This window comes from Gossypium arboreum, chromosome 6 (assembly GCF_025698485.1).
Source record: "Gossypium arboreum isolate Shixiya-1 chromosome 6, ASM2569848v2, whole genome shotgun sequence".
NCBI lineage: Eukaryota > Viridiplantae > Streptophyta > Magnoliopsida > Malvales > Malvaceae > Gossypium > Gossypium arboreum.
Window position 1 is genome coordinate 75,707,982 of NC_069075.1, and position 25,402 is coordinate 75,733,383.

At 36.1% G+C, this 25,402-nt stretch overlaps 2 protein-coding genes across 3 annotated transcripts; one reads left to right on the forward strand and one right to left on the reverse strand.

Annotated features, from left to right (window-relative positions):
- Positions 1–11,263: 11,263 nt before the first annotated feature.
- LOC108464958 (magnesium transporter MRS2-1) lies at positions 11,264–21,850 on the forward strand. 2 transcript variants are annotated; one of them, XM_017765238.2, is made up of 8 exons: positions 11,268–11,412; positions 11,508–11,560; positions 11,646–11,742; positions 12,275–12,871; positions 19,821–19,949; positions 20,038–20,370; positions 20,457–20,504; positions 20,932–21,850. In XM_017765238.2, exons 4-8 carry the CDS (start codon positions 12,284–12,286, stop codon positions 21,160–21,162), a joined length of 1,329 nt encoding a protein of 442 aa, XP_017620727.1. In that variant the 5' UTR covers positions 11,268–11,412; positions 11,508–11,560; positions 11,646–11,742; positions 12,275–12,283; the 3' UTR covers positions 21,163–21,850. The 2 variants fall into 2 exon arrangements, with proteins under 2 accessions (XP_017620726.1, XP_017620727.1); XM_017765237.2 differs by having other exon boundaries at positions 11,264–11,560.
- A 412-nt stretch (positions 21,851–22,262) lies between these two features.
- On the reverse strand, positions 22,263–24,532 carry LOC108464959 (uncharacterized). Its single transcript, XM_017765239.2, has 2 exons — positions 24,191–24,532; positions 22,263–22,673 (listed from the first exon to the last, which is right to left on the reverse strand). Exons 1-2 carry the CDS (start codon positions 24,345–24,347, stop codon positions 22,594–22,596), a joined length of 237 nt encoding a protein of 78 aa, XP_017620728.1. The 5' UTR covers positions 24,348–24,532; the 3' UTR covers positions 22,263–22,593.
- Positions 24,533–25,402: the final 870 nt, after the last annotated feature.

Below are 25,402 nucleotides of genomic sequence, written 5' to 3' on the forward strand. Positions count from 1 at the left end.
ACACGTGAAACACATCGTGAATCTTTTCTAACTCTGGCGGTAATTCCAAACGGTAGACAACAGGCCCTACTCTCTCGGTAATCTTATAAGGTCCTATGAAACGAGGACTCAACTTGCCCTTTTTACCAAATTTGAGGACTTTCCTCCACGGGGAAACTTTAAAAAATACCTTATCCCCGACTTCAAATTTAATCTCCCTTCGTTTCAAATCCACGTAGGATTTTCGTCTATCCGAGGTGGCTTTTAAACAGTCACGAATCACCTTAACTTTTTCCTCAGCCTCTTTAATCAAATCCACCCCATGAATCTGATTCTCTCTCAAATCGGTCTAGAATAAGGGTGTTCGGTACTTTTGCCCGTACAAAGCTTCATAAGGTGCCATTTTCAGACTCGACTGATAGCTATTGTTATAGGCGAATTCAACCAATGGTAAGTATTTTTCCCAACTTCCTTGAAATTCAAGAAAGTAGCACCTTAACATGTCTTCTAAGATCTGTATTACTCTTTCCGACTGTCCGTCAGTTTACGGATGAAATGCCGTACTGAAACTCAACTTGGTTCCTAGAGCCTCTTGTAACTTTTTCCAAAACCTCGAGGTGAACCTCAGGTCTCGATTAGATACAATCGATAACGGCACACCATGAAGCCTCACAATCTCAGAAACATACAAGTCTGCCAACTTTTCAAGGGAGTAGTCGACACACACTGGTATGAAGTGTGCTGACTTAATGAGTCTATCGAAAATAACCCATACTGTATCTCTCTTTTTCGGGGTTAGAGGCAAACTGGTCACGAAGTCCATGGTGATACGATCTCATTTCCACTCAGGAATCATAAAAGGCTGAAGTAAACCCGAAGGCACTTGATGTTCAGCCTTTACTTGTTGACACACTAGGCACTTGAAAATGAACTCTGAAATGTCTCTTTTCATACCCGACCACCAATACATTTTCTTAAGGTCGTGGTACATTTTCACGCTACCCGGGTGAATTGACGAACAACCACTGTGTGCCTCTCGTAAAATCTTCTGAATGAGCTCACTATTTTTGGGTACACAAACTCTGTCTTTGAACATTATACACCCATCAGTACTAATACGAAAATCTAACTTAATCTCTGATTCACACTGAGTTCTCTTGGCTTGTAGTTTATCGTCATCTTTCTGAGCTTCACGGATTTCATGAAGGAAAGTCGGTCTGGCTCTCAACTCTGCTAGGACCGATCCATCACTAGATGTAGTCAATTGAGCATTTAAGGCTCTTAAGGCAAACAACGACTTCCTACTCAAAGCGTCGGCGACTACGTTTGCCTTTCCCGGATGATAGTCGATAATTAACTCATAATCTTTTATTAGCTCTAACCATCATCGTTGCCTCAAATTCAACTCTTTCAGTCATTAGATATTTTAGACTCTTGTGATCGGTAAATACTCGGCATCTCTCACCATACAAATGGTGTCGCCAAATTTTCAGTGCAAACACCATAGCTGCTAGCTCTAAATCATGGGTCGGATAATTCCAATCATGAGGTTTTTGCATTAGCACACACCCTAAACCGTTTGGGGAGGTGCCACTAAAAACTACAAATTCCTTGCCCGACTCAGGTTGCACTAAAATTGGGGCTTTGGTCAACAAAGCCTTTAATTTCTCGAAGTTCTGTTGGCACTCTTCTGTCCATTCGAACTTGACATCTTTCTACAGTAGCCTTGTTATCGATGTAGCTATCATGGAGAATCCATGTACAAATTGTCTATAGTATCCTGCTAACCCCAGAAAACTGCGAACCTCTGTCACATTCCTCGGCGGTTTCCACTCTACAATGGCGGAGATCTTATTTGGATCAACTCGGATTCCATCACCCGACACTATATGTCCTAGAAACCCAACCTCCTTAGGCCAAAACTCACTCTTACTAAACTTGGCATAAAGTTTCTTATCCTTCAAGATCTGCAACACAGTTCTCAAGTGCTCCGCGTGCTTATTCTCGTTACACAAATAAACCAAGATGTCATCAATAAAAACGACGACAAACCTATCCAAATACGGTCGGAAGATGCAGTTCATCGAGCCCATAAATACTACTGGGGCATTTGTCAATCCAAAAGGCATAATAAGAAACTCGTAATGCCCATATCTCGTCCAAAAAGTAGTTTTAAACACATCTTGTTCCTTGACTCTTAATTGGTAGTAACCCGACTTAAATCTATTTTAGAAAATACACTGGCTCCTCTCAGTTGATCGAAGAGATCATCAATCCTCGATAAAGGATACTTGTTCTTCACTGTCACCTTGTTAAGTTGTCTATAGTTGATACATAACCTCATCGACCCATCCTTCTTTTCACAAAAAGCACTAGAGCACCCCATTGTGAGTAACTCGGTCTAGCAAAACCTTATTTGTTAACTCTTGCAACTGCACTTTCAACTCCTTCAACTCAGTGGGGATCATTCTATACGGTGCAATCGAGATTGCCGTTGTGCCGGAACTAACTCTACACCAAACTCAACTTCTCTTTCTGGAGGTAACCCAGGCAACTCTTCCGGAAAAACATCTATAAACTCACAAACCACTGGTACTGACTCAATCTTTGACTTGGACACTTGGGTATTCAGCACAAAAGCTAAATAAGCTTCATAACCTTTTCTTAAATATTTTTTGGCGACTAAAAATGATATTACCACAGGCAGGTTATCTGACCCAACTTGAAGAACATCACCATCCTCACATCTTAACTAATTACTTTTCTTCCACAGTCTACTACAACACCATGGGAGGTCAGCCAATCCATCCCAATAATTATATCGAATTCATTAAACGGTAATAACATCAACTTGGCCAGAAAGCAATGGCCTTTAATCATCAAAGGACAGTTTCTACATACTTGGTCCACTAATACATGCTTGCCTAACGGGTTAGACACTTTTATTACAAACTTAGTGGACTCTACTAACATGTTTATACGGGGCATCAAATCTATACATATATAGGAGTGGGTAGACCCCTGGTCAATCAAAGCAACAACATAAATGTCATGAATAGAAAAAGTACCTATAATCATGTCAGGAGATTCTGCCTCCTTACTGGCACAGATAGCATAAGTCCTCGAAGGCGCTCTGCTCTCGACCTCGCCAGTGCATCTCTAGTCGCGCCTCTACTGTTAGCTCCACTGCTCGTATTTCTTTGGGGTCTGTCCCTCAAAGGAGCACTACTCGCCCTCACCTCTTGATTTTTCTCTTTGTCATTTGTTTCGGGACAATCTCGAATGAAGTGGTCTAACGACCCACACTTGAAACAGTCCCTCTCATTTACTCGGCATTCGCCCAAGTGGCATCTCCCACATTATAGACACTCCTGCCTATTTGGCCATATCTGCCGACACTAGCAACCGAAATGGTCTGGGCTTTAGACGTCATATTCTGTCGATTTTTGTTCCTCCGCGAAAATCCCATTGAAGCGTTCGATTAGGTATTAATTTCTTTCGACCTCTTAGAGGAGGACTGATGCATCTTCCCTATCTATCTTTTTTTTTAAATCTCGTGACTCAATGGCCGTCTTCCTCCTCTCTTTTACCAGCTCTTCTGCTTTACATGCTCTCTCAATGAACACCACAAATTCTCTTAACTCTAATATGGCCACAAACACTCGAATGTCTTCATTGAGGCCATCCTCAAACCTCTTACACATAGTAGCTTCAGTGGATACGCATTCTCGCGCATATTTGCTGAGCTTCACAAACTCACGCTTATACTTCGTCACAGTCTTACTACCTTGCTTCAACTCTAAAAATTCCTTCCTTTTCTAATCCACGAACCACTGGCTAATATACTTCTTTCAAAACTCTTCTTGGAAAAATTTCTAAGTGATCCTCTCTCTCGGTACAATAGACACGAGAGTGTTCCACCACTGATAAACCTAGTCTTGTAAGAGTGACACGGCACACTTCACACACTCATCGAGTGTGCATGATAGCTCATCAAATACCCTCATGATATTTTCTATCCAGAACTCCGATCTCTCCGGTTCATCATCTACACTAGCCCGAAATTCCTTGGCCCCTTGCTTTCGGATCTTGTCTACCGGAGGCTTTTCCCTCCTAAACATGTTCGCACCTTACAGAGCCATCGAGGTATACTGAGGAATTGGAGAAGGTGGGGGAGGTGGAGTGTTCGGGTTCGCACGAACAAACTCTATGTACCAAGCATCTATCATTCAGAGGTAGCCTTCCCTAGCTCCTCCGCCTTGGCCCATACTTATGGACTCACTCTCTATCGGCGCGGTCCCTTCTGCGGGAGCCGGCACATTACTTTCCACGTCATCTGCGGTGGTTTCATCAGGATCCATTTACTATATAAGAAAAACACAATTTATAATTTTCAGGAACCATTACACTATCAATATATATATGGCATGTATGGCTAGACTCGTACTTTAGCTAGGTTAGTCCTAGAACCGACTAAATCATGCTCTGATACCACTAAATGTAACACCCCTCGCCCATATTCGACGCTGGGACATGGTTCGAGGTGTTACCTGACTTAACTCAATCAATTATACAAAATAGGCCAGTAAAATTTTGATAAATTTTAAAACTTTTACTTTCATAAGCAATTAGTTCCTTGAATGGGCTTACGAGGCCCAAAACATACATTCGAGACGATTTAGACTTATCTGAGAATTTAAGAAAAACTTGGTGAAATTCATGCTTTAGGGTTCCATACGCCCGTGTGACTCGAGACACGCCCACGTCCTCAGCACGTGTGCGACACTGACTTTAGGACACGGCCATGACATAGGTGGCCTACCAGTGGGCAATACTGACTTATAGACACGGCTATGGCACACGCCCGTGTGGCCTAACCATGGACAATACTGATTTAAAAGTTTAAGTGCAGGGGGACACACTGCCATAACACACACCCATGGGGGTGAGCTATGTGTCACACACGGTCTAAACACACGCCCATATGTCTTGCCTGTGTGGACAAACTAGGCTATCTTTCAAGCCATTTTGTTACCCAATTTGCACAACCTACCCAAAATCATTTCAATATGCCAATTCCATCCCAAAAGACATCAATTCATCCATAGAAGGAACATCATATACATTTGCCAAAATGAATAATAGCCATTATCTAGGCTTAATACAAAATGAAGGGTTTTTATCTTAAGCCAATATACATAAACAATTCTCAATAATACAACTCCCTAGTGTAGCCCTATACATGCCATAATCAAAAATATAAATCCAACTATACCGAGTATTACGGCTGATAGTGTGATCGACAGCTCTAACTTCAAGGGATCCTTGAGCAAAATGGCAGTACTGAAAGAAAAGGGAAGGAAAGAGAGTAAGCATAAAGCTTAGTAAGTTGCATATAAATATATATACAACAATAACTTCAACGTTTATCAATTATGCTCATAGCTCAAAGGTAAGTATAAACTGGACTTGCTCATTACCATCAACGTAAATCATATTTTCTAATCGAGCTCATTACTCATGCCTACCAAATAGGTACCTGTAACACTTACAACATTATCATACTTTCCTTATTAAATCACTTTCTTAACTCTTAAAGTTGAACCTTTTGAAATACTACCGGATTTCTATAAGCCTCAAACATGGGTTAAGTTACCACTGCCATGTCCCAGACATGGTCTTACACTGGTTATCTCCATCGAGGTCGATGCCATGTCCCAGACATGGTCTTACACTAGCTCTCGTGTATACGTGCTGATGCATGTCCCAGACATGCCTTACACTAGCACGAACCTTAGCCGATGCATGTCCCAAACACGTCTTACACTGGCTAACATCATTGAGGCTGATGCATGTCCCAGACATGTCTTACACTGGCACTCACCTCTACGTCCATGCCATGTCCCAGACATGGTCTTACACGGGCTACCATGATGCGGTAGATGCAGGTCCCAGACACGTATTACACTAGCCCTCATCTCAATGCCGATTCCACGTCCCAGACATGGTCCTATACTGGCTCTCACATAACCCCATGTCATGGCATGAATATCCGGTTTGTTTCTTGGGGTTCTTCCTGGATCTTTCGACTTTCTCAATCATAAATACATATAATTAGTTCCAATTCTAGAAATTTATGCTATATCAAATCAATAACAATCGAATACATGCATTAATAATATAGTTGTATTATTTACATACAACTTACCTCGATTTACAAAAAGTACTTAACTAGTCGGCTTAATCGGATTGCTTGGCTTTGCCCCGGTCTAGGCTCAATTTTGGAAAATCTTGATCTATAATAACAAAATGCACTCATTCAGTCATTAAAAATAATTAGGCTATCTAAAATTTACATCTTTGGTAAAATGACCATTTTGCTCCTAGACTTTAGCAAAATGATCATTTTACCCCATGCTCAAAATTTGATTTTTATCAAATTTCTTCGTATTTCAAGCCTAGATAAACTCTTTTTACTACTAGAGCAACCCAAAATTCTCACTATTTCACACACTTATTACTTAATTTGCATCTTATGCAAAATAGTCCCTTTAGGTGTTTTCATGCTAACACCGTTCATAAAAGTTGTTTATATCACAACTAAGACTCATATTCCTCCATAAAAACTCAGCATATACCACAAGTACATTCATGGAAAAATCCTAAACTCTTGACCATTTTGTAAGATATCACCATCATTTGAAAGCTCATGCTTCAAGGGTCTCAAAAGTGTAAAAATCTTGAAGAAAACTAATTAAAATCACTTACTTATGAGTGCTTTAAGTTGCTGCAGATTTTTGAGCTTTCAAACCTCAATATTTGATGATAATTTCGGTGAAGAAAGAAGTTGGAGAAGAAGAAAATGATAGCTAGGCTTTTAGGCATTATTTTATCACCAAATCATGACATCATCTACCTAATACTTTGACTATTTGTTTAAAATCCATCACATGGCCGGCTAACACTATTAAAAAGGGTGTAATTGCCCTTTAAAGCCCTCAATTTTGATTTTCTAGCTATTTAACACATTTGGGTACTAAAATGTAATTTTTTCCCTTTTTGCGATTTAGTCCTTTTTCGCAATTGGGCTTGAAAATATTAAAATTAACTCACCAAATTTTTCATGCACTAATATAATCATGTTATAACCTCATAAAAATAATAAAAATAATTTTTTGTCTTCGAATTTGTGGTCCCGAGACCACTGTTCTAACTAGGCCCTAAATCGGGTTGTTACAACTCATGTATTAAACCTTAATACCACATAATTACACTTAACTTATGGCCGAATATACTTCACAATTACTCACAAATTCAAACTAACATCATATATATATTTGTATTACATAACAAATAATCAGCTTACCTTATTTTCAAGGAAACAACAAGCTAACTCATACCTGATCATTTAGCTCGTTTAATGTGTTCCATTACCACTTCAGCATAAGGTCTTTTAGGCATAAACTTATAATAATTCACCAGCATAAACTTATAATAATTCACCGGCAATAAGCCTGCTAGGCATAAGCCTAATTTAATTCACCAGCACAAGGCTTGCTAGGCTCAAAGCCCGAATATCACTATTATAAAGTTGTCTTATAAACAATTCATATATCAAAAATTCCAGATATTCCATATAGTTCGTACGGACTTTCAACTGTTATAACTCAGTCGAAACGAATGCATGAACATAGTTACCATGCTTATACACATTCGACATTAGCATATATTAATTCATATATTTCATTTCAGCATATATACTTTGCATTTAATTAAAATTAAGTACGTCTATTTGCTTATAAACTTACCTCGGACAATGAAAAATCGGTACGAATCGGCTAGTCGACAACTTTAGTTTTCCCCCAATCTAAATCTAATTTTCTCTTTTCTTGATCTAAATTAATATAAATTAAACTTATTAAATCAAATATTCAACCAAATTCATCCTAAAACACACAAATGAGAAAATTACACTTTTACCCTGATATTTCACATTGTTCACAATTTAGTCCCTATTGCATAAAACACAAAATATGCAAAATCTCACAACAAAATAGTTAGGCTGAATTTTCCTTATACTCATAATAGTACATATATTTAATTTATTGCACATTTTAGTCCCTCAATTTATTATTTTTTCAAGTCCTAATTACTCAAAATCATCAAAAACTCCAATACAAAACATGCTAATCTAAAATATATATTTCATATTTCATCATTAAACAACAAAAATCACAAGCTCTCATCAATGGCATAACTCAAAATATTTATCAAAATAAAAAATTTAAGCATGAGTCAGTTAGTACTCGAAGCAACGACCTCAAAAACGTAAAAATTATCAAAAATCGAGTCCAAAATGACTTACCAATTTAACATGCAATTGCCGAACCTCATTTTGCAACCATTGATGTTTTTCTTTTCTTACATTCGGCTATATGAAGGAAAATGGACTAAAATCATGGTTTTTGGTTTTATTTAATGTATCATTTACTTGCCATTTACCTTTTTAACCTTTAAAATAATGCATAATTTCCTTCATGCCAAACCATTAACATCCACTAACATATTAATGGTATAATTGTCATTTAAGGCCATCATATTTAAAATCCAAAGCCAATTGACACCTTTAATAAATAGAATGCAACTTTTGCATTTTTACGCGATTAAGTCCTTTTTACCGAATTAACAACTTAAACGATAAAATTTCTTTACGAAAATTTCACAAAACTATAATATCATGCTGTAAATATTAAAATAATAATAAAATAAATTTTTTGATGTCGGTTTGTGGTCTCAAAACCACTGTTCTGATTAACCTTAAAAACGAGCTGTTACACCCCTAACTTTTTAGAAATTTACATAGCACCCCATTTAAAATGAACTTTATTACATTAAACCCCTTAAAATTTTATATTTTCCCTCTCTCCCTAGACCCAAAAAAAACACCAACCGCTTTTAAAGTTTAATATATATATATTTACCTCTTCAAAAATATCTTTTTTTAGAAGTTTCAAAATTTTAAAACTTTCAAAGGAAGCTACAATAAAAAAAATCATCAATTTCTTTTTAAATAAATAACAACTAAAGAAAAAAATTTACCCATAAAATTAAAAAAAAATCCTAGAACAAACTTAAAAAAGAAAAAGAAAAAAGAGTAGTGGAAGAAAGCAATTAACAAATTGTAAGAGAAGAAGAAGAAGAAGAAGAAGAAGAAAATTTGTCAACATACAACTTTGAGATGTTGCATTTGAGATCTCAATTAGAACACTTTGAGCTTGATATTCGTCAACATACAAATTTGTAGAATTTGTCCTTAATTCTTGTATTATGCCAAGAGTTTATGAAGACAAGAAAGTCAGTCATTTACTCACTTGTTGATAAATTAATTTGACTTTTGTTTCTCTTCCTATTTTAACTACCACTATTGAGTTTCATTTTCTGCTATAAAGATTGTGAAAACAAAACTTGGAAATAAAATAGAAGATGATTATTTAGGAAGTTACTTGATCATATATATTGAAAAAGAAATTGTATAGAACTTTGATGATGATTCAATTATAAATGATTTTTGTGACATGAAAGAAAGGAGATTACAATTTAAAAGTCCAACTTGTTTAGATAGGTGAATGATTTCTCCTTCTTCTTCTTTTTTTATATCATATGGTTACTATATGCAAAATTATATTTTAATTTTGGTTTTTTTCAAATAGTAGAAAAGCATACTAATTTTTGGATTTTGATATGTTAGGTATTATTTATTAAAAATTGGAAGCACAATGCAATTATCATTTTATTCATATTTCAAATCATATATATCTATATTTTAATTATTAAATAATTATACATAAAAATTAATAGCAAAAAAATGTAGTTGCGAATGCTAATACAAATTTGTCCCCTTAAATTGTATTTTTGAACGAAGTGACTCAACATATTAGATACCCATGTTAAATAAGGAAGGGTAAAAAAGACTAACCATTTTCAGACATGAAATTATTGAGAATCGGGACTAGTAGGTTTGATGACTTCGGGGAGTTCTTTGATTAGAAAGAATTATCTTGATTGGTTTGATTCATACTCTACGGAAGTAGAGGGGATCGTAGTGAAGGAGGTTGATTCACAGTCTTCACCCGATATGCTACTTGGTGGATCCTGGTAGCCAAATAGAGAGTTCAACTGTGGGTAGGGAAATATCAAATACAAAAACCTCAACATTTCCTTACACAAACCAAACAAATTGCACCCAGTTCACGCAATTCATCGAACAACTGGCACGTCTCATTCGACTGCCCGTTCCTCCCATAAAACTCAATCAACGCAATCAAAATTACATTATCCGAATGAAACCCATGTTTCATAACAATGGCATAAAAGCAGCATCCCATCCTCAACTTCCCTAAAACCGAACAAGCCTTGATCACAGCAGATAGAGTGAACCTACTAGGCTCAGCTCCTAACCTCAGTAATTCAAAAAACAGTTGAAGTGAACTCTCTGGTCTTCCCACTTTAATATACTCCGAAACCATCAAAATACACGAATTATCTTATTTTACAAGCACCAAATCAAAAACTCTCCGAGTTTCTCTAAAATCAGTACACAGCTTAAAGTAGAGAACAAATAAATTGATATCTATAGAACGATCCATGTGGTGAGCAGATTTAAGATGGGCCGTGAGGAAAAGATTGAAGGTATGTGCATGCTTTCAAGAGGCAAGATTACAGTAAAGGTTTAGGGAAGAGGGTGTTTGGGTTTGGGGGGTTTTAGGAGATGGATTGCAAGGAAAAGATTATCCGGCCTGCACAATTGGAGGATTTGGGATACGACAACAGCTTCATCTCTACTCAACTATGGAAAATCCATCGAGTTAACAAAAAAAACTTGTTGAACTTTATAATTAAAAAAAAATCAGCTCAGAGTTTTGATCCTATACAACTTTTATCCGGTATTCGAGAGTTTATAATGATATATACAAGCAACTGTTGAGTTGAGTTGATGCAAAAAAAAAAAAAAAATTTGGGGAGTGAGTCAGTGCTAGTAATATCCAAATTCTAAAGGAGATTGAATAAGCTGTTTGGAAAATGAAAATGGACTTTTTATGCCTTATTGTAAAATCGGGCTGAGATTTGGAGGGGAAGAAAGGATGAGGAAGAAAAAAAATGATAAGACGGTGGGGCTCACAGTTTTAATTTATTATTTTAAAATCCACGCTATTTATGGTTTAATAGCATAGTGATTAAAATAAACCATTTTATTGGTTTACTAGTAATTAAAAATTTTCTTTTAAAGAACCTCAGGGTCACGACGACTCAGGAGCCGACAAAACTAATAAAAGCAACCAAGAAAAAAAAGGCTCTCCGCATCAGAAATCCTTTTTTAACATCAAAAATTTCAATCATAGATTCTTAATTAAGATTCTCGTCTTAGCTAATTGAGTAAAACTTACACCGCCTTTCGTAAATTTTTTAAACTATTTTATTTTATTTTATTTTTTTTTTTAAACACGTAAAAAATTTCGTATTTGATCCAGGAGTTCTCTTCCTCACTAAATCCTCCTGTTCTCAATCATCCGCTGCTGCCAAGGTACTTTTCCAAATCTAGGGTTTCCTTTTCCCTATTTTCTTTATGTTGTTATAATTTAATTTATTAATCCAATTATTTTTTGCAGTTTTTGATGTGTCGATATTAGCTTATTTAATCAGAGGCTGTGATTATATCTTCTTCACGCTTATCTGAGAGTTAAATCTTAGTTTTATTGATTCGAGGTAAGCTAGTCTCCTTGAAATAATATATACTCTTTTGTTACTGTTTTGTTTATTTATTATGCTTGAGTTGGAATTTAAATAGATTTTGCTCTTTATTTTCAGTTTTCTTTATATTATTATTGTTCTATTTAGTATAATTATAAGGCTGTGGAAGGAACTAGGCCAATTTTTAGGTAGCATTTTTAGGCGATATCCTGATGCTGAATTTTGTACCTCGCATGCTGAATTATTCATGCGTTTGATAGATTTTCGATCTCAGGCTGCAAAAAAAAAAAAAGGAAGTTGCTTTGGTTTCTGATGCATTAATGAACATGGTTAATCTAGTTATGGAATTGTATTCAGGCTTTGAAGTAAAAAGTTCTTGGATTTGATAGTTGGATTACAATATTTGAGTAGCTTTTAGACTTTGTTGGAAAAGTGAGCTTCTTGAGAGTTGAGACCTAAAGCCACTTTTTCTGTTTCCGCCCCCCCCCCCCCCTTCAGAACTGGATTATACAGTGTTGTCGTTAACTGGTTTTGTTATTTGTTTCAGTATTCTGTGATGGCAGACCTAAAAGAGCGTTTGCTTCCACCGAAACCTCAGTCGGCTATAAACATTAGAGATGCTTCCTATCGGCCATCTGCCTCTGGACGCCAGCCTTTCCAAGGCATGGATTTATCGGGGTTAAAGAAGCGGGGCCAAGGACTCAGATCTTGGATCCGTGTTGATACATCTGGGAATTCGCAAATAATCGAGGTTGACAAGTTCACTATGATGCGTCGATGTGATCTACCAGCCCGAGACCTACGGCTTCTTGACCCATTGTTTGTTTACCCCTCGACAATCCTCGGTAGAGAGAAGGCTATTGTTGTAAATTTAGAGCAGATAAGGTGTATTATCACTGCCGACGAGGTTCTACTCTTGAATTCCCTTGATAGCTATGTTTTGCATTATGTTGTGGAGTTACAAAGGCGACTTACAAGTGGAGTAGGTGAGGTATGGCAATCAGAGGGTCCCGAGTTGAACAGAAGAAGAAGCAGTAGGGGTTTTGACAATGTATACGGGAGCACATCCCCTGATTATTTGCCCTTTGAGTTTAGGGCTCTGGAAGTTGCTTTGGAAGCTGCCTGTACATTCCTTGATTCACAGGTGTGTGAAAGTGGCCTAAAACACCTTATTGCATTTGAATTAGACTTGGGATGATAAACCTAAAATCATTCACCCAAGAATCATTCACCTTGTTGACATTTAAAAATATATTAAAAACTAAAAAAGTGGTTGGAAGATCCATCAATTGCAGATTTATATTTTGATTGTTGGGGATGTTGAGCTATGTAAAAATTAAGGAAAATAAATAACACATATAACAGCAAGTCATGAAAAATGTTGCATGTTCTTGTTACTTGATTTTGGCTGAGTTTTTCTGATGTGGTTTAGGGGAGAAAATAGAAGCAATAGGAAGAATTAGGGCTAAACAAACAAGTAAGAAAGAAGGTGAAACTCTAGAAAATTTAGGGTTTAAAAAACCTCTAATTTCTTTATATTAAATCAAAGAAAAATAATAGGAATAATAATAGTTGTAAAGCTGACAACTTATTTATATAGGCTTTTTTTCTTGCAAATAAAGTTACTAGGCCTTTTTGCAAATAAAGTTTTATTTCTAGCCCTTTCTTTAAACCCTTAAGATAACTACTAACCTCTTAGCTGTTTTAATATATCTAACCTGGCTTGGAAAATTGACAGCGGTAAGAAAAGCTTCACCACTTCAACATAAATTTCTTGATAAGCTCCTTGTAGCTCTTCTTACGCCATCCAAGAACTTCCACTGGCTGTTTCAGCAAAAATCTCTAATATCAATTACCCCATTTAAACTTAGTTGCCTTAACATCAACCACATCTTAAATAACCTTTGTTTTAGCTTTAGGAAGCTGCTGCCTATTATCTGAATTTTCAACATCATTTTTGGAGATGTTACTTTCATTTTCATTTCTTAGGTGGTGCACAGTTAGATATTTCTTGTTGGTTAATGATGGTAAAACCATGTAGAGGAGAGATCAGAAACTTGCTACGATTCTCATAAATGTTTACTTTAATCTTGTCAAGGAGCTTAGAAGTGTCATCCCCGCCTATGTGGGAAACAAGAATAGCTTTATCAGCTTCATAGGAGCAAATATATTTAATTGCAACGTCCACCATATCAAAATCAATATGTGAACCTAACCATGCTTCAAGCGAATGTCTTGTTGATGCACCATAATGCTAATCAATTTGAATATCCTTAGCTTCAAAAATTGGGAACTTCCTTGAACCAAATTCCATGAACTTGATTGAAGTAACAATAACACCCTCTCTGTCGAAGTGTTGCTTGAAGCCGTTAAAACTGGTTTTTCTGTCCAACTAATTGGCATTACAAACATGTTGATTTTGACCCAAAATAAACTTATGTCGCTTCATACCATCCAACAAGACTTCTAGCACACCTACTTTTCTTATGGCTTCCTGTATTGTTCATCAAACAATAGGAGCCTTACGTAAAAAGAAAGGATGATGAGCTTTAACTTTGATAAAACTAATTGTTGTGATAAACAAACATAGAGACAACAATTCCTGTTTAGGAACACCATTCACTACAATCACAGCATATTCAAGAATTTTTAAGATTATCTCTTGCAACAATGAAAGAAATCCAGCCAATTTTAAGATCAAGAGAGGAATAGGCCTCAATTGCTGACACAACTTATAGTTTCCAAGATGACTTGAACATATTTTGAACATTTTGTTTAAGAATTCTGCCTTCCGATCCCTACTATCTGCCATGGGAAAAATGTCTTGCAACATTTGGACAGCTTCAAGGTCTTCAATTTTGTTATTTCCCTGTTCCTAAAATATTCTCCTTACAATTTAGTCATTCAATAGAGATGTTCCACTCATTTGGAAATATTTTCTGCAAATAGAAAATGATAGATACTTCTAACATATATTGCAACGAGAAAGCCACAACATCCTGTTTATTATAGTTCAGAGACTAAGTTGGGAAAAGTTGTCAAGTACAGGGACTAAATGTTGCTTTATTCCTTTTATAAATTCTATTTGCGTACCTTTAATTCTTTTATTATAGTTTTTTGTTGTTGTTGTTGTTGTCTCCCGTTTTTAAAAAACAATCCTCTATGATATCTAGTTTTGTCATTTTTGTTTTAAGCCTTTCCAAGTCTATGATATCTGTACAAATTTAGGAAGAAGAATTATTCTTATTTCTTCTAATCTGACTACAGCCTTTTAAAGAATAGCAGGAAAAATAAAAAGGAAATAATCTCTAGAAATTAGCCTATCCCTAAAAATTAGTAATTTGATTATGGCTAATAGTACAAGGAAATTCCTAGAGCTAAGTTAGAAAATCTGCTTAATTTAAGGAATTCCAACACTCCCCCTCAAGCTGGAGTGTAGATGTTAATCAAACCCAGCTTGCCCATAATTTCTTCGAACATTTTTCTGCTCAAGCTTTTGGTTAACACATCTGCTACTTGTTGTCTTGTAGGTAGATATGAAACACAAACTTCCCCTTTGTTAATTTTCTCCGTAATAAAGTGGCGATCAATTTCCACATGCTTGGTACGGTCATGGTGTACAGGGTTATGAGCTATGCTAACTGCTGCCTGGTTGTCACAGTATAATGTTATAGGTTTTGTATAGGATAATTTTAGTTCTCCCATTAGCCGTTGTTACCACATTCCTTCACATATACCGTGGGACAAAGCTCGATATTCAGATTCAGCACTGCTGCGTGCCACAACAGATTGCTTTTTACTCCTCCATGTCACGAGATTACCCCAAACATAGCTGCAGTAACCGCTTGTGGAGCGCCTGTCATTAACTGCCCCTGCCCAGTCTGCATCAGTGTAGACTTCTATGCTTCGATTTACATCTTTCTTGAAATGCAACCCCTTACCAGGAGTCCCTTTTAAGTATCTCAATATCCTGTAGGCAGCTTCCAAATGTTTCTTCCTAGGAGCATGCATAAATTGACTTATAACACTTACTCCAAAAGCTATGTCCGGACGAGTGTGAGAAAGATAGATAAGTTTTCCCACTAACCGTTGATATCTCCTCCTGTCTACCTCTTCTCCATCCTTATCAGTTCCTAATTTAAGGTTGGGTTCCATAGGAGTCTCGGCTGGTTTGCAACCCAACAGTCCAACTTCGAAAGTAGATCAAGAACATACTTTCTTTGAGAGATTGAAATACCGCCTTTGACCTTGCTATCTCCATTCCTAGAAAATATCGAAGATTCCCCAAGTCTTTAAGTTGAAACTCAAGACTTAAGAACTCTTTTAGTCTTTCAATTTCAATAGAATCATCCCCTGTTAATATTATGTCATCTACATAGACAATGAGAATACAGCACTTCCCATTATCCGAGTGTTTGTAGAATAAGGTGTGATCAGCTTGACCTTGAGTATAATGTCTACTAGTCATGGCTTTGGCAAAACGATTAAACCAAGCCCTAGGGGATTGCTTTAGTCCATACAAGGACTTCTTCAACTTGCATCCTTGGCCCTTGCTTCCTTCGAATCCAGGCGGAAAATCCATGTAGACTTCTTCGTTTAATTCTCCATTGAGAAAAGCGTTCTTTACATCCAATTGGATCAAAGGCCATTCTAAGTTGACAGCAATTGAGAGAAGCACTCGAATAGTATTCAATTTTGCCACCGGTGCAAAGGTTTCCTCATAGTCCAACCCATATGTTTGAGTGAAACCCTTGGCCACAAGTCTAGCCTTGTATCGATCAATGCTCCCATCTGGTTTAAATTTTGTGGTGAAAATCCACTTACAACCCACGGTCTTCTTCCCAGTAGGTAGTTTAGATATTTCCCAAGTTCCATTGTCTTCAAGAGCCTTTATTTCTTCCAACACAGCTTGCCTCCATTTGGTTGACTTAAGAGCCTCTTCTATGTTTTTTGGAGTTTCTATAGAGTCAACATTAGAAACAAAGGCATTGTAGGATTTAGACAAGTTTCCATAGGATACAAACCGAGAAATGGGATGTTGAGTGCAGCTCCTAGTGCCCTTTCTTACTGCAATTGGAAGATAGATGGAAGATGAAGGAGGTGAAACTTCTTCCTCAAGACAGTCCTCGGGTAAAGATGGCATTGGCACTGCTGTTTCTGTCTCAGGCAGCTGATGTCTCCGAGAGTATACACGAAGCCCGAGTTTTTTCTTGTTGTTTTTCAGAATGAGTAGGCTGTTTTTCTTCATTAGTATGGTTAATCACCCTTGTTTCTTGTTGCTGAACAGTGGAGATAGGAAAAACAGGTTCCAAAACAGGAATAACAGTGGCTGTAGGATTTTCAGCAGGTTTTGTAGTGGTGGTAGGGCTGATAGAGCCTTGAGGTATAATGAGAAGATTGCTCAAGGTCTCATCTTCACTAAGTATCTCCCCCTGAAGATGAGAGGCTGAAAAAGATGGCTCATTTTCAAAGAAAGTAACATCAAGGGACATAAACATCCGGTGTAAGGTTGGAGAGTAGCACTTGTACCCTTTTTGTGTAGGTGAGTAACCAATAAAGACACAAGTGTGGGCTCTAGGATCAAGTTTAGATCGGTTAGGTTGATGGTTGTGGACAAATGCTTTGCAACCAAATGTTTTGGTTGGGAGATTAGGAACACGAAACAAGGGAAAAATTTTTTGAAGAGTATGTAAAGGTGTTTGAAAGTTTAATACCTTAGATGGGAGTCGGTTTATAAGATAACAAGCAGTGAGGACAGCTTCTCCCCATAAATACTTTGGTACACCCATAGTAAACATAAGAGCACGAGCCACGGCTATAAGGTGTCTATTTTTCCTCTCGGAAACCCCGTTTTGTTAAGGGGTGTCAGGATAAGAACTTTGATGTATGATTCCTTGCTCAGAAAGATAAGGACTTAGGATAGAATTAAAGTACTCTCTCCCATTATCAGTTCTAAGGGTGTGAATATTTGAATTGAACTGGGTTCGAATCATTGAATGAAAATTTTGAAGACTCTAGAGACTTCGGATTTTTCTTTAAGGAGATAGATCCAACAAACTCTAGTGTGGTCATCAATGGAAGTTATGAACCACCTAGCCCCTGTGATGTTTTTTACTCGACTGGCTCCCCATAGATCACTGTGGATTAAAGAGAAAGGTTGAGATTGAACATAAGGTTTCAAAGGATAAGGGACACGAGTGTGTTTAGACAGTTGGCAAACTTCACAGTTCAATGAACTTATTTTCTTATTTAGAAATAGTAGAGGAAACAATTTCTTCAAGTACATGAAATTTGGGTGTCCTAGTCTACGGTGCCATAGCATGATAAAATCTTCTTTTGATGTAGATAAGGCCATCCCTTCTTGTGAACTGTTTTTGTTCCAAACATATAAGCCATCATCAACTTTAGCAGTGCCAATCATCTTCCCCGATTCTTGTTCCTGAACCACACAACCTAAAGCAGAAAATTCAACAAGTACTTTTTCATCCTTGGTAAGCTTGCTAATTGAGAGTAAATTATGGGAAAGATTTGGAACATGTAAAACTTTATCAAGGGAAAAATTTTCAGTAAGTTTAACTGTCCCCATTCCAGCCACCAGCGAGTAAGATCCATCAGCTATGCGAATCCGAGAGTGATCATGACAAGGTAAATAGGTGTGAAACAAACTTAGATTACCTGTCATGTGGTCGAATGCACCTGAGTCTAGTATCCAGGAAGTTGTGATAGGTTCGTGTGTAGTATTTAAAGCAGTACCGTGAATAGCTAGTGACCCACTGGCTGTAGGAGTCCCGAGTAGTTTATGAAGAGCCTCAAGTTGAGTTTTGGTTAGCCGAAGTTTATGAAGAGTCTCATAGGAATTTTCGGTGTCACCTATGGGAGTAGGGTTTCTAACAGAGAAAACAGAACAAGAAAAGAGAAGAAAGAGCAGGATCTACTGAATTCCTGATGCTCTTGATACCATGTACAAATTTAGGAAGAAGAATTATTCTTATTTCTTCTAATCTGACTACAGCCTTTTAAAGAATAGCAGGAAAAATAAAAAGGAAATAATCTCTAGAAATTAGCCTATCCCTAAAAATTAGTAATTTGATTATGGCTAATAGTACAAGGAAATTCCTAGAACTAAGGTAGAAAATCTGCTTAATTTAAGGAATTCCAACAATATCTTTTAGCAATCTTGATGGATTAAGGGGAATTATCAAATAAAAATGTGTGGATTTACTCAGATAGGTGAACTATCAAATATGACAACCAACATTGTACAAGGTCTCAAGGTAAGGAATATCTCTCATCTTGAGACAATGCATCCCTTCCCTTGCTAGTCGAAAGCCTTATGAAGAAGTTCTATGATTTAACTCATATTAGAGATCCAACCAACCAGTCCTGAAAGCTATTGGAGCACTCGAATTTGTCAATCCATTGAAACACACTATGTTGTCCCCTCGATTTGCCTTTTTTAACAAAATTATCCCTCAACCGATGTTCAATTGAGGGGATAACTTCTATATTCTGTTATTAGTTCTAACCATGGCCATATTCTACTAGTTGGGCAGCGTACTTCTTTTAGGAATTATCATCTTTTTTTAATATCAATTGGTCTAATTGTAGGGGTCCCTATATATTTTTTTTTTCACGTTTAGTCCCTCTACTATAATTTGATCATTTATAGCCCTCTACGTTTTGAAACATATATTGCCAATCCTAAGGCGAACTTTTTTTTCTCTTAATTCGTTAAATAGTTTGACATGGTTTTTTTAAAAAATATTGCGAGGCATATACACCTTGGCATATTTTTGTACACTTTTAAATATGAAAAAATGTCCAACTGTACAAAATATGCCAAGGTGTATATATCATGTCACCACATGTTTAAAAGATAATCAAGTTATTTGAAAGAATTTTAAAAATTGGCCTTGGAACTGAAAATGCATATTTTGAGAAGTAGAGGTTAGAAATGATCAAATTATAGTAGGACTCAATTTTCAGAAAATGCACTACAGTGACTTTTTATAGGATTTGACCCAATCAATATATTCTGTTGTTTGCATTTTATTACTTCTGAGCATGTTGGTAACTCATTTGATGTTCCATAGGCAGCAGAATTGGAAATTGAAGCATATCCACTATTGGATGAACTTACATCGAAGATCAGTACGTTAAACTTGGAGCGTGTCCGTAGATTGAAGAGCAGACTTGTTGCATTGACTCGAAGAGTTCAAAAGGTATAAAAATATATGCTTCTCTCTCTCTCTCTCTGGCAGGTAAATGACAGCCTTGCATCTTCTGACAGTTTTCCACTTTTTTATTTAGGTTAGAGATGAGATAGAACAGCTAATGGATGATGATGGTGATATGGCGGAAATGTATCTTACTGAGAAGAAAAGCAGAATGGAATCATCATTTTATGGTGATCAATCTTTAGTGGGATTCAGATCGAATGACGGACTTTCTGCTTCTGCACCAGTTTCTCCTGTTGCTTCACCACCCGAATTGCGCAGGCTGGAGAAAAGCCTGAGCATTGCAAGGAGCCGCCATGAGAGCATGAGGAGTTCAGAGAGCGCTACAGAGAATATTGAAGAGCTTGAGATGTTACTGGAAGCTTACTTTGTTCTCATTGACAGCACCCTAAATAAGTTGACTTCAGTATGTAGAGCACTTATTGCAGTCTAAATCCTTTTCATCTTTCCTTCTTTTTGATGGATATAATATTATTTTCTTCTTTACTTCAGTTGAAGGAATACATTGATGACACAGAGGATTTCATCAACATTCAGCTGGTAAGTTATTTTTCCTCATTGATAGATAATTTTGCTACAGAAGTATTTTCCACAAACCTGAAGTGGAGAAGATAAAACTCTAAAGCCCCCTCCTGGATGCAGGGTGCCATTGTGGTCTGACCCACCAAACTGACACCCGGCATCCAAATGGCTCCAAGTGATATATTGATTATTTGATTGAGAACTGATTAGCACATTTGTTGTAAGTAATATAGAATGGGAAAATAAACAGGATGAAAGCATTGGATCCAAGTTTGTAATGGCCTTGACAACTTGATTGTGGGGCCGAGAATTCAACCATATTCTAAAACACGTCTCTTTATCTTTCTTGATGTTATGATTTCTGATACTCCTGTTGTTATGCTTCAATTGGCAAAATTGCCAGAAAGCGTTGAACTCTAATCTTAGGAAAAACTTTGGGTTGCAGGATAATGTTCGAAACCAGCTGATCCAATTTGAACTGCTACTGACAACTGCAACGTTTGTCGTTGCCATTTTTGGTGTGGTAGCTGGAATATTTGGTATGAACTTTGCCATACCTATGTTTGATGACCCTGGTGCATTCAAGTGGGTCCTGATAATTACAGGGGTTTGCGGGATCATCATATTCTGTGCATTTGTGTGGTTCTTCAAGTACAGAAGACTTATGCCCCTATGAAAAAGGGAAATTAAAGAAGAAAAAAACTGTACTTTTGGCATCATTGTTACCAATTTTTATTTACCCTGAAAGTATTATGGGAATTTAAGAAAACCAAAACAGAAAGCTCTGATTTTAGAGTCCACTCTTTTTTGATGCAATTGCACTTCCATCTTTCACTGCAAATGTAACCTTGCATGGTTAAATTGGAGAGAGAAGGAAAGAATGTCGAGATTTGTTGCAGGCCGATGGGGTATTCTCATTTTTGTTGCGTCTTCAATCAGCTATTTGTCCTCTTTGGGTACTTAGGCTTCCTCTAAGGTTGTTATTTGATGTGGTGTATGATAAATTTGAGGGACATGCGGGTGCTCAAAGAGGATAATACCCAATTACAGGTCGGTTGGACGTGATAAAATTGGCTTATCACAACGCAACTTTTTTGAATTCAACTTAAGTGTTGTGCAAAAAAGTTTACAACTCTGGTGTAATTGATAGAATAAGGACTATAGGTTTAATTTTATGTCACATACATTTTAACCAAAGCAGTAGTCATGGGGCTCGTACAGTTGCTTTGAAAGTTCTTTCACTCACTTGATTGTGAGGTTTAGCAAATTATATATATGCGTAATTGTTCTTTGGTGTTGTGTAATATGTTCTCGACATTGGGTTTTTTTTTTTTATGTACTCTTTTGAGAAAAAGTGTCAAAAAGTGCTCCATAAAAAATGGGATGCTAAGTGATGAACTAGCTGAAAGTCTGTTTCCTGCCTGGAATCTTTCTAGTGCTAAATTATTCGTCTGCGAATGAGATTCACCCAAAAGATTCAGATATCCTTCTAGTTTTGCTAACAAGTTACAGTAACCTTAATGGGTTTTTCCAATCTGTGATCCACAATGTCTGTATCGACTGATTTGATGTGATGTTCCAACGGCAGAACCGAACTGTCTGGTACATACTGTACTTTTCACCTTCTTCCCTTCATTAACTTGAATCTATATATGGACGACTCTACAGGACCTGGTATATAACAACATCCCCGATGTGAACTCAGATACCTCAATCACGTTGCATGTTAACACGCACAATTGTCGTGAATTATACAATACCCGATATGTACCAAAATTAAAAGTTAAAAAATAAGAATAGCACTTGATGATATAAAGCTAAATCAATCTCGAGTTTGACAGATAATACTTATTCCTGGAAAAGAGAATTCGGTCAAACCAACCACCTAGAGGGAAATACTTTCGATATAGATCAAAATTATAACAAATGTTGATCTTGAAGGTGATCAGATCGTTCTATTAATTAAAGGCGGAACCTCTAACAAATTCCTTTTCCAGCATTCCAGGTTTTCAACTGCATCTAGGACTACCGAGAAGTAGTAGCTTCCATCTGACAATCAAAAAGCTGCTGAAGGAAACAATCTGATTTGATCGAACAACTTAAACTATTATTTTGAAGAAGAAAGTCGTTGACTCCGTGCCTTGTCAGCTTTCTCCATGTAATCTTGGTGTGACTGATGCTTGGTTCCTACAAGGAAAATCAGGCCTTTGTTCAATTAGTTTTTAAGTGATCAACGTACCCAACAAACAGCATCCAATAATGAAATGAAACAACCACTCTTAAAACATTCAACTTCCTCAAGTATGCAACACAACATCCTGAGAGTTGGGTTAATTTGTCATCCTCGAATAACCTTCCTACAGTATTTTCACAGCAAAAGCACTACCAAACCTTTTTAACTTCGGTTGTTCAAATCATGGCAAACAAAAAGGGTAAGAAAAATGAACAAACCTATGTCAAGACAAGACCTGTATCCTATGCTTACACCCAAACCCAAGTAAGATAGCATTTAACCGCATCATTCTCACAGTACTCAACACAAAAGTTCTTGGGACTGAACAAGAATTGACAAAGAGGAATAGCCTAGGACCTAGCCAATGCCAGCTCACAAAAGCATTTTTAAAGTCTGTCAAGATGTGATAGAGAAATACATATGCCAAATTCTGTCCGTAAACTTTGCCTTGATAGCCTGCTAAATCGCTCAACTTGCTTATGATGTCAACTTTCTAGGAAAGAACTATATATAAACCAGCAGCCATTGCTGTCAAGACAAGCGTATTGCTATTTTTAAATGAGTCTCTTGATCCATGTCGACAAAAACAAACACATCCTTTATATATTTAGATTAAAGAAAACGACTTTTGAAATCTGTAAAAGAACCATCAGAATCAGAAAAATTTGACTCAGAACCTGCTGCTAACAAAACTAGAAAAAAAGAGAAGTCAGAATTCAGCTTCAATATAGTTCCTCGACAACCTCAAGTTCCATTGACTTCAATCTCTTGTTTCATTCTTCTAAACACCAATTTTGGATAAATATAAACTCCAATGAGCAACTTCAAACAAATGCGCACCAATTTGACAGATTCGTTAATGCTATGCTCAGGAATATAAAGATTCGGATTTCATTTACTGCATAAGTGAGAATGAAATGCATACATTCTACATGAACTAACTGAGATTCAATCTATTTATACATTTCAAGCTATAAAAACATGGTTTTCAAAAATCACAAATATCTATAGGACTTCCAAATTTATTACTAAGTAGACCCTTAACAAATCTATGGATTTTAAAAATAATAACGAAAGCTGCATTTCGCATAATCTACACTGTTTTATACATCCACTATTTTATATATCCGAAGCCATCAGATGGAATTCAAGTTCCAAAAGCTACCTAAAAGATCCTTCAGAATCACTGAATTTTGCGGACCATTTCCAAAAAAAATGCAAATTCATTTACCCAAATCATGAAGGAAAATTTGTCCTCAAATTCACTTACTCCAAAACTAAAGTCAGTGATGCTATATATCTATCTTTGCTTTTGTTCATTACATTGAGATAAATCATACAAATTCCTCAAATTTGCAATATATTTAGAGTGAGAAACCCAAAGATACATCTAAAACCCTACCCCAACCCCCCAAACCGAAAAGTAAATGCAAAGCTGAAAAAGAAAAATGAAGGAAAGAGAGAAAGGCACCTCGGTTCATGAGAAACCAAGGGGCACCAAAAACGAGGGCGACGATGGCGATGCCAGCCATTACATGCTTCTTTTCACCGCTATATATGTAGTGTTCCATTCTCGCCCTGAATCCTCCTCCTCCCACGTTGGCGGTGTTTTTTGCTTCGTTCCCCATTTCGCCCCTAAATCAACCAATTAATTACTTAAGATTACCCTCAAAATCTCCTTTCTGCAGCTTTCTCCGCTGCGGTGCTGTTTGTAGATTTTAAGGCTTCACCGCCTCTAGGACTGGAGGAGTGTTTGGTAGTTGGGTTAGGATACCTCCGCAATGTCAACTTATATAACTTCACTTTTCTTTTTTATAATAATTTATTTTGCCTCCAGCTTTATAAAAAAAATTATTTTATCCTTTTATTTAATTTTTTAATTTTTAATTTTTTAATTTATATTATTTATCAAATCAATTTAAAATAGAAGAAAAAGCTAACATCAATTAATTTTATTGAACACATCCACGTAACAATTAATAAAAGTTTTAAATATTAAAATTTCAAAAGATATATAATTATTAAAATTAAAATATATTAAATTTATTTAAAATAATAAAAATATATTTTTAACATTTTAATTTTAAAAACTAATTAATTACCAACATAGACAGCCATACCAATAAAATTAACAAACATTACAATTTTATCCATTTTAAGATAATTAATCAAATAATACAAGCCCAAAACCGAAAAATTAAATTAAAGATGAAAGACCAAATAAATCATTATATCTATTTTATTTATTATTCAAATTCTAATCATGAATTCAAATCTCCTTCAATATCAATAATCTAAACAGCTTATCTGCTATATAATTCAACATATGAAAACATGAATTACAATAAGCATCCAAAATTTAATTTTGAAAATAATGTTTACTTATATTTTATTAGAAAATATATTATTTTTCAAAACCAATTAATACTTATGGGTTAAAGTTACATGTAAGTGTATCAATTAAGCTTTGAGGATGTGACAGTTTCTTTTTTTTCATTGGCATGTAATAAAAAACTAATTTGTTGTCTCTCTAAAAGGAGAATAATTTTTTTTTAATAATTCATCAAAGTTTTGCAATAAGGCAATTCATGAAAATTCAAATTAGCACAAAAATTGATTGCGTTTTAAAATTTGATATTAGGTGCCAACAAAACAACATTTTGGACTTATATTTTATTTCGTA

Bases quoted from the DNA above. Each gene is read 5' to 3' on its own strand.
- LOC108464958 (XM_017765237.2), top strand. From the start codon at position 12,284: ATGGCAGACCTAAAAGAGCGTTTGCTTCCACCGAAACCTCAGTCGGCT. The intron at 12,872-19,820 runs GTGTGTGAAAGT...GATGTTCCATAG, and splicing joins GTACATTCCTTGATTCACAG to GCAGCAGAATTGGAAATTGA. The intron at 20,371-20,456 runs GTATGTAGAGCA...TCTTTACTTCAG, and splicing joins CCCTAAATAAGTTGACTTCA to TTGAAGGAATACATTGATGA.
- LOC108464959 (XM_017765239.2), bottom strand. From the start codon at position 24,347: ATGGGGAACGAAGCAAAAAACACCGCCAACGTGGGAGGAGGAGGATTC. The intron at 22,674-24,190 runs GTGCCTTTCTCT...TTTTCCTTGTAG, and splicing joins TTGGTTTCTCATGAACCGAG to GAACCAAGCATCAGTCACAC.